Raw genomic sequence first — 13,123 nt, 5'->3', positions numbered from 1 at the left:
GACAGAGACGCTTAGAACAATTTTAGTCTCTTTTAACTTTAATATTCATATACACAAGTCCATATCGATATTTGATTCATTTTACAGCCCTAATATAGATGTATTCATTCAAAAATAGCCAAATAATTCATTAATAATGAACACAATGTTAATATAGCCTGCCTGTGATGAATGCCGACTGCACACATACACATGCTTAGTCTTGGCATTTCCACAACTTCCCTTTATCATCCTCACAACTTATTGCTTGTAGCCATTTTGTCATCCATTCCGGTTCTGTATGTTTATAAGGAAGGATGTAGAACTTCATTTCATAATTTGTTAGTTTATTGGAGGTTACAGAAAACGACAAAACAACTCTTCAGCATGATTGTCCCGTGTATTTCAATTGGCGCCAACGCAATGTTTTCCCCCACGGGCTAAATTCACATCACGTGACGGGGCGTTCCCGGGGGCGTTCCCAGACCAACCGTCTGTATCTATTATATGTTTTAAATAAATTAATATTAAGTGGATTAATTATTGTGAATTATATTAATTATATGATATCAATATATAATAATTAATATAATAATTTATATATATTTATATAAAAGTGGGAAGTCGTGGCCTAATGGTTAGAGAGTCGGACTCCCAATCGAAAGGTTGTGAGTTCGAGTCCCGGGCTGGCAGGAATTGTGGGTGGGGGGAGTGCATGTACAGTTCTCTCTCCACCCTCAATACCACGACTTAGGTGCCCTTGAGCAAGGCATCGAACCCCCAACTGCTCCCCGGGCGCCGCAGCATAAATGGCTGCCCACTGCTCCGGGTGTGTGCTCACAGTGTGTGTGTGTGTGTTCACTGCTCTGTGTGTGTGTGCATTTCGGATGGGTTAAATGCAGAGCACAAATTCTGAGTATGGGTCACCATACTTGGCTGAATGTCACTTCACTTTCACTTTCAAATAAATATGTGGTGTAGAAGTACTTTCATCAAAAGTACTATTGTTTGGGTTATATATATTTAAAATAAACAATAATTAAAAGGTCAACTTAATATAATATAAATTATATATATATATATATATATATATATATATATATTAAGTCGCTACCAGTTTCTCAATTCCATTTCAGACATCTGATGCTATTTTGAGAATATGAAAGATGAGTGTAAGTCTGAAACAACACTGACAATTGCTGAACTAATTGCAGTAATCACACATAATTAAAAATGCTAAATGTATTTTATTGAATTAGTCACTTACATGACATAACATAAGAAAGACAACAAACAGTCAGTTTCATTTATTCCTTGAATTCAACATGAAATCACCAATCTACTTTCTTAATACACATTCCTGGTCAAGTCAAGTTTATTTGTATAGCACTCTTCACAATACATCTTGTTTCAAAGCAGCTTTACAGAGTTCTTGGTCATGGTGTGAAACTCCAGTCCACTCCTGGTATTTAACGCCCACTTTACACAATCCAACTGGTTCATGATAAATAAACGTTTTCTCACTGAATATCCCATTTCACTTAGAAATACATCAAATTATGGAAGTGAAACGGGTTGCGAACATGATATGAGTGTGAGACCAGCTCGGTGTTGGCAATCTACAGAGAGATTTCGCTCCTTGTAAAGGAAGAAACACCATTAGTTTCATGCTCCTCCTGGAAATCTTTCTCTTCACACACACCTTTCACCTGAAGGGAATAAGAAAAGACAGATCAAAAACTATAAAACCATCCAAACTACTTTTTTGTCCAATTAACTGCCTATAGAAATCATGTGAGACACATAAAACAAACCTAATTATAACCCCCCTTTTTATTCTGAAATAACTTAGGTCCTTGAAAAGGCCAGAACCATTAATCGCATGAGCCTTTGAGTGGACAAGCCTACAGCAATACACTTCTGATGCTCACACGAGCTCAAATGCCTCCTCACCAATCACAGAGGAGCATAAAGCATCATGGGTATAGACGAAATAGACTTTATTGATTTTTCTTTCTTTGTCTTTCACAATAGAGCTTTTTCAACCCAGCTATCAGGGTTATATATAGAGCTCGGGACCCTTATCTTATTGGAGCAACAGTCCAAACATGGGGTGCAATTTGTTTAAGCTCCACAAAAGGGGGCAATTTAATTTGACGGGCTGTTCTGAAACAACACGCATATAACAACACCCATCAAAACAACAGACGTGTGGTTAAAAACCTTGAAGTTCAAAACATGAGAGTGAACACGTTAGCTCTGTTAACATCCTTCACCTTCTCTCGTTGTCTCTCCTCGTTCCACTCCTTCTTCTTCTCGGCTTCCATGATTTCGAAGAACTCCCTGTCTGCACGGGCCACCAGCTCTTCTGCGCTCTCCTCCCCATCTGCCTCTTTGCCCTCGTCCTCTCGGCTCTGCTCGGAGCGGCTGCGCTCCTTCAGACGCATCTCTCGGTGCCGAGCTTCCAGAATCTTCTCCCGCTTGGTCTCGCGTTCAAACATCTGCAAAAATACACAAGTTCAGTGTATGACAGATGATAGTACAGAACATACAAATTTACTGATTCTTCAGTTAGGTGAACTTTTCTTTTCCCTAGTATGATTTTTAAATATTCTAGTTTTATATTACAGATTGTAATATTTAAAAACTGTTTTCAACGGTGGCGATAAGAAGAAATATTTATTGTGCACCAAATCAGCATATTAGAATGATTTAAAAGGCTGGAGTAATGATGCTGAAAATTGTGTTTTAAAATGAATTTTAAATTGCAATAATATATACTGTTTTTATAGTATCTCTGTTCAAATAAATGCAGCCTTATTCACTTTTGAACTGTTTTTTATGATGCATGCTTTAATATGGACTATGAGGAAATCTTTATATTGCACATGTTCATGTTTGTGTCTGACCTCTGAGACCATGGCCTTCTCGTTCTTCTGGAGTGTGCATAGGCCTGCTGAAATCTCCAGCAGTGTGGTGGTTCCCAGCTGAGAGCCACAGCCCAGGAAGCGGCCGTTATCTTGCACCCGGATGCTGGACAGGGCTTCATCACAAACCTGCGAGGAAACACACACATTGTGAACATTTCTTTAACCAGCTAATGCTGCGATACTGGACTGTGAGATGGTTTCAGTACAAGAAGGAGGCATTAAGGACCAACTTTGAGACTGAGAGTGGGGTCGTTCTGTTTAAACAAGATGTCCCACACGTCCAAGGTGCCGTCCATCTTTACTGTAAAGAAGACCGAGGGTCTGACTGGACTCCAGCAGCCATCTAACAGATGGGCCATGTGATACCTGGTAAGAATTTTTAATGTTTTTGAAAGTCTCTCTTATACTCAAGACTGCATTCATTTAACCAAATATACAGTAAAAACTAATTTCATAATGCGGTGTTTGAGTATTACTTTGTCCACATGATGGAGGACTCCTTGATATCCTCTGACCAGATGCGGGCGGTCCAGTCAGCCACAGTCAGGAAGTTCTTCGGAAAAAACGGGTTCCTCTGCAGGGCGTAAATGGGGCCGTGGTGCCCACTGTATGTGCATACGATCTTCTCAGCAGGGGTTTTTGCTTTGCGATTGCATGAAACCACAAGACCCTGCTCTGTGCCCACCATGAACTTAGTGGGCTTGTGTAATCAAAAATAAAGGATGTTTAAGTTCTCAACATATATTTCTACGAAGGTTCTTCTTGCAGTGAGCCAAAAAGACACTAATGACAGCTCTTACCATAGTGGTCTCAAACTCCAGCGAAACGGCTCCAAGGGCATTGTCAAGGTTCCCCTTTTTACTAGGGTCCAGTATGAGTCTCTCAGTGGGCTCACTCATCTTACGAATGTCCCACCACAGTACCTGGTGTCAGATGCATGAGTGTCTCAATGAAATACTGTGTGGTTTATTTCTTTAGTTTTAGACGTTTGTGTCATTGCACACAGACCTGGCCATCTGTAGAAGCCGAGAAGATGTCCGTGCCTGTCTTCGACTGCAGCCAGATGACTTTGTAGACAGGATCTCTATGGCTGTGTTCGATTGTGGACATCTCTGCTGGCTGGCTGCCCTTACGAGTGTCCCAATATGCTGGAAATGGGTTAAATAACAAGGTGGGCATGCATGATTTGAATAAAAAATATTCATGTACATTTACACAAATTCATCTGCAGATGCCATTCCAAAGTACGTACATACTCATTTCATATTTGTATTCAGCGCCATAGACTATTAGTCTAGCAGTTAGACTATCTAGCAAATGCTATTCAGAAAAGGTCAAAGGTACTTTTTTATCCATTAACTGTAATTTATTGAGAACTAAAACTGCACAGAGTGACCGAGGCCAATCTAATAACACGACTTAAAGAGTTCAGATGTTCATAAGTGTTTTGGCTACTGGAATAAACGCTCAGGTGATAAAACCCACCGATTTGTCCATTGTAGCTTCCCCCAGCAAGAATGTGTGAATCTTTTGGGTTGTACTCCAGACAGACAAGTGGAGATACAGGTTTCAGTGTCATTTCAGGTTTATTGGGATTTTCTGAAAGTAAAAAAAAAAAAAAACATAGTTTTGTTGCACATTACTTTTTTTTTTTGTTTAATTACAAAGAAGCGCTGTTCTTATGTTATACCAATGTCCCATATGTAGGAGTCGAAGCTCATGTCATTGGGTGCTCTTTGAAACTCCAGGGAAGAGTAGGAGACAGCAAGTTTATGGTTGCCATCGGGGTGCCAAGACAAACTGGTGGCTGTGCGCTTCACTTCATTCGGGTCTCTAGAAAAAACACAGTATAAAAAAAATTTCATGATTCAAAAGTTTTATCTAAGTTAATAGTAAAAAAAAATTAAAATTAAAATTATATATATAGTCTTTTTTTTTTAAGAAGTAAGTCCATCCTAATGTGTAACTTGTAAGTAGGGGGTAATAATTTTTTGATTATTGATAATATTAAGAAATTTCTCTAATAGCTCAAATAATACCAATAGTTCAAAAGAACAGCATTTATTTGAAATGTAAACATTAGAAATGTTTTAACTGTTGCTTTTGATCAATTTAATGCATCCTTGCTGAATAATACTATTAATCTCTCTCTCTCTCTTTCTCTCTCTCTCTCTCAAAAAAAAAAAATCTTACTTATCCCAAACATTTGTATGGTAATGTATGCATATATGTTAGAAAATAGGATTAAAAATATATATTTTTTAAAAATGACTGAATTCAAATGAAAATGTTGAAAAGCAAAAATTATTATTAATAAAAAAAAAAAAGTGACCTTGTTGATATACAGTGAGGTGCGCTCACCTGAAGACATTGATTGTTTTCGCTGATGGCTGTTCCTCCGATTCCTCCACTACCTCCTCATCCTCATCCTCAAAAAACTCCTGGTAGATGTCAGTGGCATTGTTCTGCTTGCAACAGTGTTCCATGAGCTGCAATGGGCAAAATCGGGCTTGTTTTTCAATAAGGAAATCAAAAGCATATCTTCTGATCTTCCTGAATTGAAGTCTCATCTCATATATTGCTCGTATAATACTTGATGGTTAATGGTTTAAGGCACTCACACCAGCAATCTGCATGATGGTGTTCTGATAGTGTTCGTCCTTCTCCACTTTCTTCCTGTAGCGTATGGTCGCCTCCATGTCCTCTAGATTGAGATCTTTCGGCCAGCCTCCTTCCACATGGTTTATTCCTCGGGACTCTGATTCAAAGCGCTCTGTGTTCACCTGAACATGACAAGAACTTTCAAATTCAGTCCATAATGGAAACTAATTGATATTATATTAAAGTATAATAATCCATTTCATTATTTTTTATGAAGGTATAGTTGTTTGCAAAATGCACGTTCATGGATTTGTTTTTATTTTATTTTATTTTTTTGCTGTGTTAATGCTGGTCTCACCTCATGCTCGGACATTTCCTCTGCGCACTGAACGGTCACATTACATGGATCTCTCACTATGAAGTTTGCAGCGAGGGAAATGTCAGGCAGAATGTCCACATGCAGCTCAGCTGGACGGTCTGAAAAGTTACACTGGCGCCCGAACTCACTTCGCTTCTTTGTGTACACGTACACAATCTCCATTTTCACTAAAGGTAAGAAATATTAAAAGAGGATGGTGTCAACCGTTCTTGATTAAATTTATATTTTTATTATACAATTATTATACATCCATTTTTTGTAAGCTTGTTCAGGACAGATTCTAAATTTTGATTTAAATAGTTTTAGAGCAATTATTGCATATCACGCTCTCACTGCTGAAATCAAGCTGGTGGCAAATTATGCGTTATTTCTAATTAAATGTTTAACATTTAATTTTCATTATTTTTTTAAATACAAATGTCATATATCCACTCAATTATTGAAATTATATATATATATATATATATATATATATATATATATATATATATATATATATATATATATATATATATATATATATATACTTTTATGATACATTTAGATGAATTATAGCAGGATATCACACACACTTACTGCTAAAATAATAATAATAATAAGTTTTGTAAACATTAGCTTTTGTAACGTTAATTATAAAAACTAATTAAAAAAATAAAATAAAAAATAAGTAACGTTATAATAGATTGTAACCCTGACTAAAGCGGTAACAAAGACTGTTCATAAAACTGTCTGCTTTACCGCAACCGCCCCCCCCCCCCCGCAACCACCCGTTAAGGAAGTGTTCAATAAAAAAGCAGCACGGCGACATTTTAAGGTCGAACTACGATTTAATATGATTATTATTGACATTTATTTGAGCAGTTTAGTTCTAAAATAGAATGCGGAGTCAAATTAACTTTGGAAGGACTGCATTGAAGCATTCCAAGGCATGTGTCAGTCTACAGCAGTCACTCGTTTAATAAACTCTTTCAAAATCCGACACGTTATTAATCTTACCTGATTTTGTGTCGCTGTGTGGGTTTTGCTGGTTTTACTGCGTCACTGGTCTGCAGGAGTTTACTGTATCCTAGCAGCGCGGCGCAAGTGACGTCATCTTTTCAGACTAACTTTTACTTTTTAAAAGTGACAATGTTAATCGTAACGTTACTAAATACCAAAAGCAATGCATCGTGCTTAGAATTGTACTTATAGATACGTATGCGTAATTGTATAAAGTATTATTCAGATTAAACTATTGGTTTTTGGTTTTACCTTGGTTAGCTTTGTTTTGCCTTAGACAACAGCGCCAGTAGAGCGCGCTATACTCACAGAGCACAAAGCATTGTAAGGAATATAAGATGGTTAAATTAATTTTTATTTCAGTTTATTATTTCACCATCATTTATTCAATAGCAGATCGTCACCATGAAGTTAAACTTAAAAAAAAAAACATTTTTGCAATTTCATAATTGTAAAAGGTTTACAATTTGTTGCAAAGACAAATAAATAAATAAATATTGTATTTCATGGCAGCATTATCAGCCAACTTACTACATATAGTGTAAAAAACGTGCCCAGCTACTGTCTATAAGTGTAGTGCTTATACACAAAGCTTATGTGCCTATAACTTTCAAAAATAACTGTTACACTCATAAAAAATTATATCCATGTTTCTGTCCTCTAAGTTAGACAGAAATAAAGCACAACCCTCAGTTTCTGCAACAGTTCTATTCATGCACCCAAAGTAGTAAAAACAGTAAACAAAATGTATTAAAACTGTCTAAATATGCAACAAATCAAATGGATGTGACCATAAATCTTAAATGAGAACACACTGTGCAAACATATGTCCAAGTAGCTGATTTTATTAAGCAATAAAATGCCACACAAGAACGGAGCAAAGAAAGAAATACAAATCATCACACAACATCAGTTATCATACAGGTTATTTACAGCTGCTCAACAGGTTAATACAAAGCATATCCTTTTGAATCATGTGAAGAAAATGGCTCAGTGTGCTCTCGCTCAAGTTGATATAAAAAGATTTAAAGTTCCAAGTAAAATGGCCCATCATTTTTGCCTGCTGGAAATGAGGTGAACATCTCTCAGGATGCCCGAAACATCATTTGTGGAACAAATCAACGGTATGTTCGGTCACTTCAAGTGATCACGTTGTGCTAAAAAATGCCTCTACATGCAAAACAGAAACAGAAAAGCTTTTATTGCCCTCTCCCATAGATACACATCAGCGGTCGCTCAACGAATAAAGAAAACTAAGGCTTTAGAGGCACAAAACATGCTTCCATTCTTGGCACAAAACACATTTAGAAAACAAAAGAAGCTTCACTTCAACAAAAGAAGATGCATCTGTACAGTTAGCCATCATAAAAAGTGATGGCATGTCCATGAAGCCCCCACTGCACAGTAGCTAAAAAACACTTGTTCATGAACAACCGCTTAGAAAAGTACCTAGCAAACCTACTATGCTGATACTAGCAATGCTGCACACCATGTAGGACTAAATGTCCAATGGACAGAATATTTATACTTCAAACAGTGTCCACACTTATATGTACAAAATCTTTAAAATGACAAATAGGTAACTTTTATAAGGTTATGCACTCAGGTAAGAAAAAATGCTAAATTTTTATGCCTAAAAAATAGAGGTCCCACTATATTTATATTAGTCGTCTTTCACTACTATGTACTTATGAAAAAAAAACAACCAATTGTTATTTGTCAGTGTTGTTATTGTTAACTAAAATTAATAAAAAATAATGTTCAGTTATTGAAATAAAGCGGAAAATAAATTACATGATTTTCATGATATGTTAAGTTTTAAAGGAAGGTTAATAGTGTTATATATGCAGCAGATGCAATCACAGAAATGAATTACAGTACAGGTAAAGACACAATAAGTGCACTGCATCAAATGATAAATGAAAATCTTAGTACATGGTAGTTAAAGACACTTAATATAAAGTGGGTTCAAAAAAGTTTTTGTCACCCACGTCAAACAGTTTCTGCAGCTAGAAAGGCAATAGGGAAGACAACAGTCTATTTAATGAAAATATGGTGTAAACATACTGTTATTAGAGAGAGGATATTTCAGCACCTCACAAATGTGTCACTAGTGAGAGAAAAAAAGCATCCCACCATCAGAATAATGGACAAACACACACAGACATGCAAGAACCTGTATGGACACGCACAGAGTGCTCTTAAAATGCCGTTTTCCTCTCAGACTGAGCTCCTTTAACACAAAGAAGGGCGGGCAGACATGCTGGCATGAGAGTTTTCCATGTGTCCATATTTCCAACGTGTAAAGACTCACACCAGAGGAAAACAGATCAGTTCTACGCTCGGAAATCCTCCCCAAAGTGTCTGATCTGGTCTTCGGTCATGGAGAGGTAGGTGGCTCTCATGGTTGGAGAGTACTGTGAAACACATCAACACAGGAGTCACAAACTGATAATATATAGATCACTAAAACCATTCAAGCAAACAAGAATGATTTTTCCGGAGTGGAATGAATATGAAATCTGATACCTGTATCTAAAAGATTGTATTTAAAAAAGGAAAGGAAATCCTGTCATGATTTACTCACCCTCATGTTGCTCTGAACCTGTATAAAGTTATTAGCTGTCAAAAGGGTTTGTAAGGCATGCTAGTGGCCAGACAACACTACAATCCCACAGAATGCTCTTGTAAATGCATCCTGACCTCCTACCAGTAGATGCTCTATGTATCTATCTATGCCTAACACACAACATATGTGGGTATGTCTATGAGGGTCCATTCCATGCCAGGAGTGAAGGTGGGGGGGGGGGGGGGGGGTCACCCATACAAAATTTATTCAAACTCATGGGGTAAAAACAAGGGATGAAATAAAAGAGGGGCAATAATACTGTAATCATACAGCAACTTACGCGGTTTCTATATGGCTGAGAGTAAAGCTCCAAAAAGAATTTTTTTTTTTGGTTAAAATAAGGAAAAAAAGAAAAAAAAAGAACAGAAACATACAAACAGAGAAACATACGAACAAACAAAGAAAAAACGTAAAAGAAGCTATTAGCAGAACACATTAGAAAGCCACTGGCTATCAAAGGACAAATAGAAGATTATGGGTAGAAATAATCATTGTAAGAGTTTAAAGTCGATACGAAATGAAAATTTAGTCAATTTAATCTCTTTATACATGGTCTAATTTTTGTTAGGATGAGCACAGATGAATTGTGCACATTAACATCACAAATAATTACTGAATAAATAACTACATTACTGCTCAAAAGTTGGGTTTGATATATATAGATATATATATAGGCTTTTTTCAAAAACATACATACATATATATATATAATATATATATATATATTACTATTTTAATCCATTTCTAAACATCATTTATTCTTGTGATGGGAAAAAAAGGTGCACTATAAATAAAATGTATTATTATTATTATTATTATTAAAGCTGAATTTTCAGCATCATTACTCCAGTGTCTCATGATCTTTAAGAAATCATTCTAATATTCTGATTTGATGTTCAAGAAATGCATTATTATCAATGCTTAAAACAGTAAGTTTGCTTTATATTTTTGTAGAAACAATTATATATTTTTAGGAGTCTTTGATAATAGAAACCACACTATTTTGGAATAGAAATCTTTTGATTAATGTAATGTTTCCTTTCTAAAAAAACAAACAAACAAAAAAAAAAAAAAAATATATATATATATATCCTTTAAAATAGAATATATATACTTTTGAACAGTAGTGTACATATGGCCAATTTTAATTTCACATTGACCATTAAAATTATGAAATAAGATTAAATCTTTGGTGTGAATTATTGTCATTGCATCAACATGAGTGTATGTGTGGTCATGAGAAGGACATGGCCTCTGGAGCCCAACGCACCGAAGGAGGAGGAGATCCCCTCCCAATCAGTGGCACGTTCTCATAGCGCGGGTTTCCTCCAAACAGCGCAGACTGGTTCCTGTCAAAACAAGACAGTGATAAATAAAAAGAGAGAATGAGGGTGAGAGTTCAAGACAGAGTGAGGAAGGAGAAAGGATAGAAGTATTTTAGAAATTATACAGTAAGTGAACTTCATCTAAAATTCCTCAAGAAAGGAAAATCCATCAACATTAACATCAGCTCCCCTCTATTTCACCCAAAAGTTCCTGAATTGAGAGGCCACACAAAATCCAGACACATCAATCTGGAAACAGGATATCACAGAATATGAAAAAGAATAACTCATGTTTAAGGTTGACTCTTACATATATTCTGACAGAGGTGCGTTGGTCACAGTCTGTGTTGGAGGGTGCAGGCTGGTTTGGCTGCCCATGCCGCTACTGTAGCTGCAGAAGCTGTGCATGTTGCCCTGTTGTGAATGGTGGGATGTCATTCGCCGGCTCTGAGGGTTAAACGGGTCCCCGTCATCAATGTCATCATAATCTCTATCTCTGTGGAGAGAGAGAGAGAGAAGCATCGTTTACACTATTATAAAAAAAAAAAAAAAGGGACAGGTAAGATTTTTCTCCTCTGCTAACCAAGGCTGCATTTATATTATTAATTTACAAATATAGCACCATCAGAATTAAAAATACTAGAATTAAAGGGATAGTTCACCCATAAAAACACGCTTACACGCTTCAAAATATATTTTATGTTCAACAGAAAAAAAGAAACTCATAGAAGTGCAACTTGAGGGTGAGTAAATAATGACAGAATTTTCATTTTTGCATAACCTATCCCTTTAAGCAGTCAAGCACAACAGAGGCAAAATAAGAAGCTAAGCAAGTGTATGCAAAATGGAAAAAAACACATAAATACAAATATCTTGTTATGTCACAATTGCTTATCACTTTTGACCAACAGGTGGCGCTGCCACCAAATTGATCTGCTCTGCAAGCACCCTCAGGTCATGTTTGTAATGACAGGAAGCAGGTTTAGGCATGCTTGCTTCATGCAAAAGCTCTAACAGACCTGGCTGTATTTATTAGGTGACTCCCAAAGAACTTAATTAGATAGTTTATGGATGTTTGATTAGAGTTAAGTGCACGATAGTCAAAAGTGAGTGATCTAAATGCATTCTGGGTGTGTGTACTGTACCTGTTGGCAATCTGTCGCCACGCTCTCGGGATGGCACACAGCATGACAGAGAAGGCACAGGCCGCCAGCAGAGAGAACAGACAGAGATACAGCAATCCCTCCACACCATCATAACACACACCTATCAGAGCGTCCAGGTAGTCCTGCAAACACACCCCCCACAAGAGATTTAGATGCATTTTACTAATTGCTAAAATCTCACTAATCTCACAGCATTATATCAGACAGAAACAGGTGGAACATGTATGTGTGCTCGGTACCTTATTGAGTCCTCGGCAGTCTAGAAGTGCAGTGAGCTGATGTAGACTGGCCTCTGAATTATTCAATAAATGCTGAATACTCAATAAATCCCTCTGAAAAGAACCAGGAAAAAAATAATTAAAATTAAATACAATACAATAAAATGCATTTATTCATATAGCTTTTTTATTCACCAAGAAAGAAGTGAAATAATATTTCCTTCTGGAGCACCAGTGAGCGTTTGAACTTTTTTGTAATAGTTGCAGACGAGTCCCTCAGTTGTACTCAGTGTGAAAAGATGGATCAGTCATTGTTGCAAAGGGTTTAAATATGCAAAAGATGCTGGAAAACTAAATAATTTGTGGGACCTGAATATTTTTTCTGAAAAACAGTGGACAATTTAACTGTTCAGGACAAACAAGGGACTCGTGAACGTCTAATCGCAAAAAAGAAAAATACAAATACAAATAAAAAAGCAACACAGTATTAACTATCAAGTGTATTATATGTGGATTACTGTATTTTCCGGACTATAAGTCGCACTTTTTCAATAGTTTGGCTGGTCCTGCGACTTATAGCCAGGTGCGACATATTTAGCAAAATTAATTTGACATGAACCGAGACAAATTAACTAACAGAAAACATTACCGTCTACAGGCGCAAGAGGGCGCTCTATGCTGCTCAGTGCTCCTGTAGTCTACACTAAGCAGCATATAGCGCCCTCTCGCGGCTGTAGACGGTAATGTTTTCTCTTGGTTCTTGGGTCTAAATAAATGCGATTTATAGTCCGGTGCGACTTATATATGTTTTTTTCCTCATCATGACGTATTTTTGGACTGATGTGACTTATACCCAGGTGCGACTTATAGTCCGAAAAATACGGTATATGTAAACAT

At 36.6% G+C, this 13,123-nt stretch overlaps 2 protein-coding genes across 3 annotated transcripts in view; both read right to left on the bottom strand.

Annotated features, from left to right (window-relative positions):
- Window positions 1-1,208: 1,208 nt before the first annotated feature.
- dnai2b (dynein, axonemal, intermediate chain 2b) lies at window positions 1,209-6,988 on the bottom strand. Its single transcript, XM_059530283.1, has 13 exons — window positions 6,886-6,988; window positions 5,869-6,056; window positions 5,531-5,692; window positions 5,271-5,398; window positions 4,600-4,742; window positions 4,395-4,508; window positions 3,918-4,057; window positions 3,710-3,832; window positions 3,386-3,609; window positions 3,140-3,275; window positions 2,889-3,035; window positions 2,256-2,480; window positions 1,209-1,688 (listed from the first exon to the last, which is right to left on the bottom strand). The coding sequence occupies exons 2-13, from the start codon at window positions 6,049-6,051 to the stop codon at window positions 1,599-1,601; spliced, it is 1,815 nt and encodes a 604-aa protein (XP_059386266.1). The 5' UTR covers window positions 6,052-6,056; window positions 6,886-6,988; the 3' UTR covers window positions 1,209-1,598.
- Window positions 6,989-7,715: 727 nt separating this feature from the next.
- LOC132121675 (protein tweety homolog 2-like) overlaps window positions 7,716-13,123 on the bottom strand; it is a 60,644-nt gene continuing 55,236 nt past the window's right edge. For both annotated transcript variants that reach the window (XM_059531335.1, XM_059531336.1), the window contains exons 10-14: window positions 12,248-12,340; window positions 11,988-12,130; window positions 11,153-11,338; window positions 10,788-10,866; window positions 7,716-9,305 (exon numbers count right to left, since the gene is read on the bottom strand). In XM_059531335.1, coding sequence (XP_059387318.1) covers window positions 9,225-9,305; window positions 10,788-10,866; window positions 11,153-11,338; window positions 11,988-12,130; window positions 12,248-12,340 — 582 coding nt within the window. In that variant the 3' untranslated portion in view covers window positions 7,716-9,224. The remainder of the gene's footprint in view (window positions 9,306-10,787; window positions 10,867-11,152; window positions 11,339-11,987; window positions 12,131-12,247; window positions 12,341-13,123) is intronic.

The sequence above is a fragment of the Carassius carassius genome, chromosome 39 (genome assembly GCF_963082965.1).
Source record: "Carassius carassius chromosome 39, fCarCar2.1, whole genome shotgun sequence".
NCBI classification, from domain to species: Eukaryota; Metazoa; Chordata; class Actinopteri; order Cypriniformes; family Cyprinidae; genus Carassius; species Carassius carassius.
The sequence above is the reverse complement of the archived record's forward strand: the minus strand, read 5'-3'. Positions and strand labels throughout refer to the sequence as shown.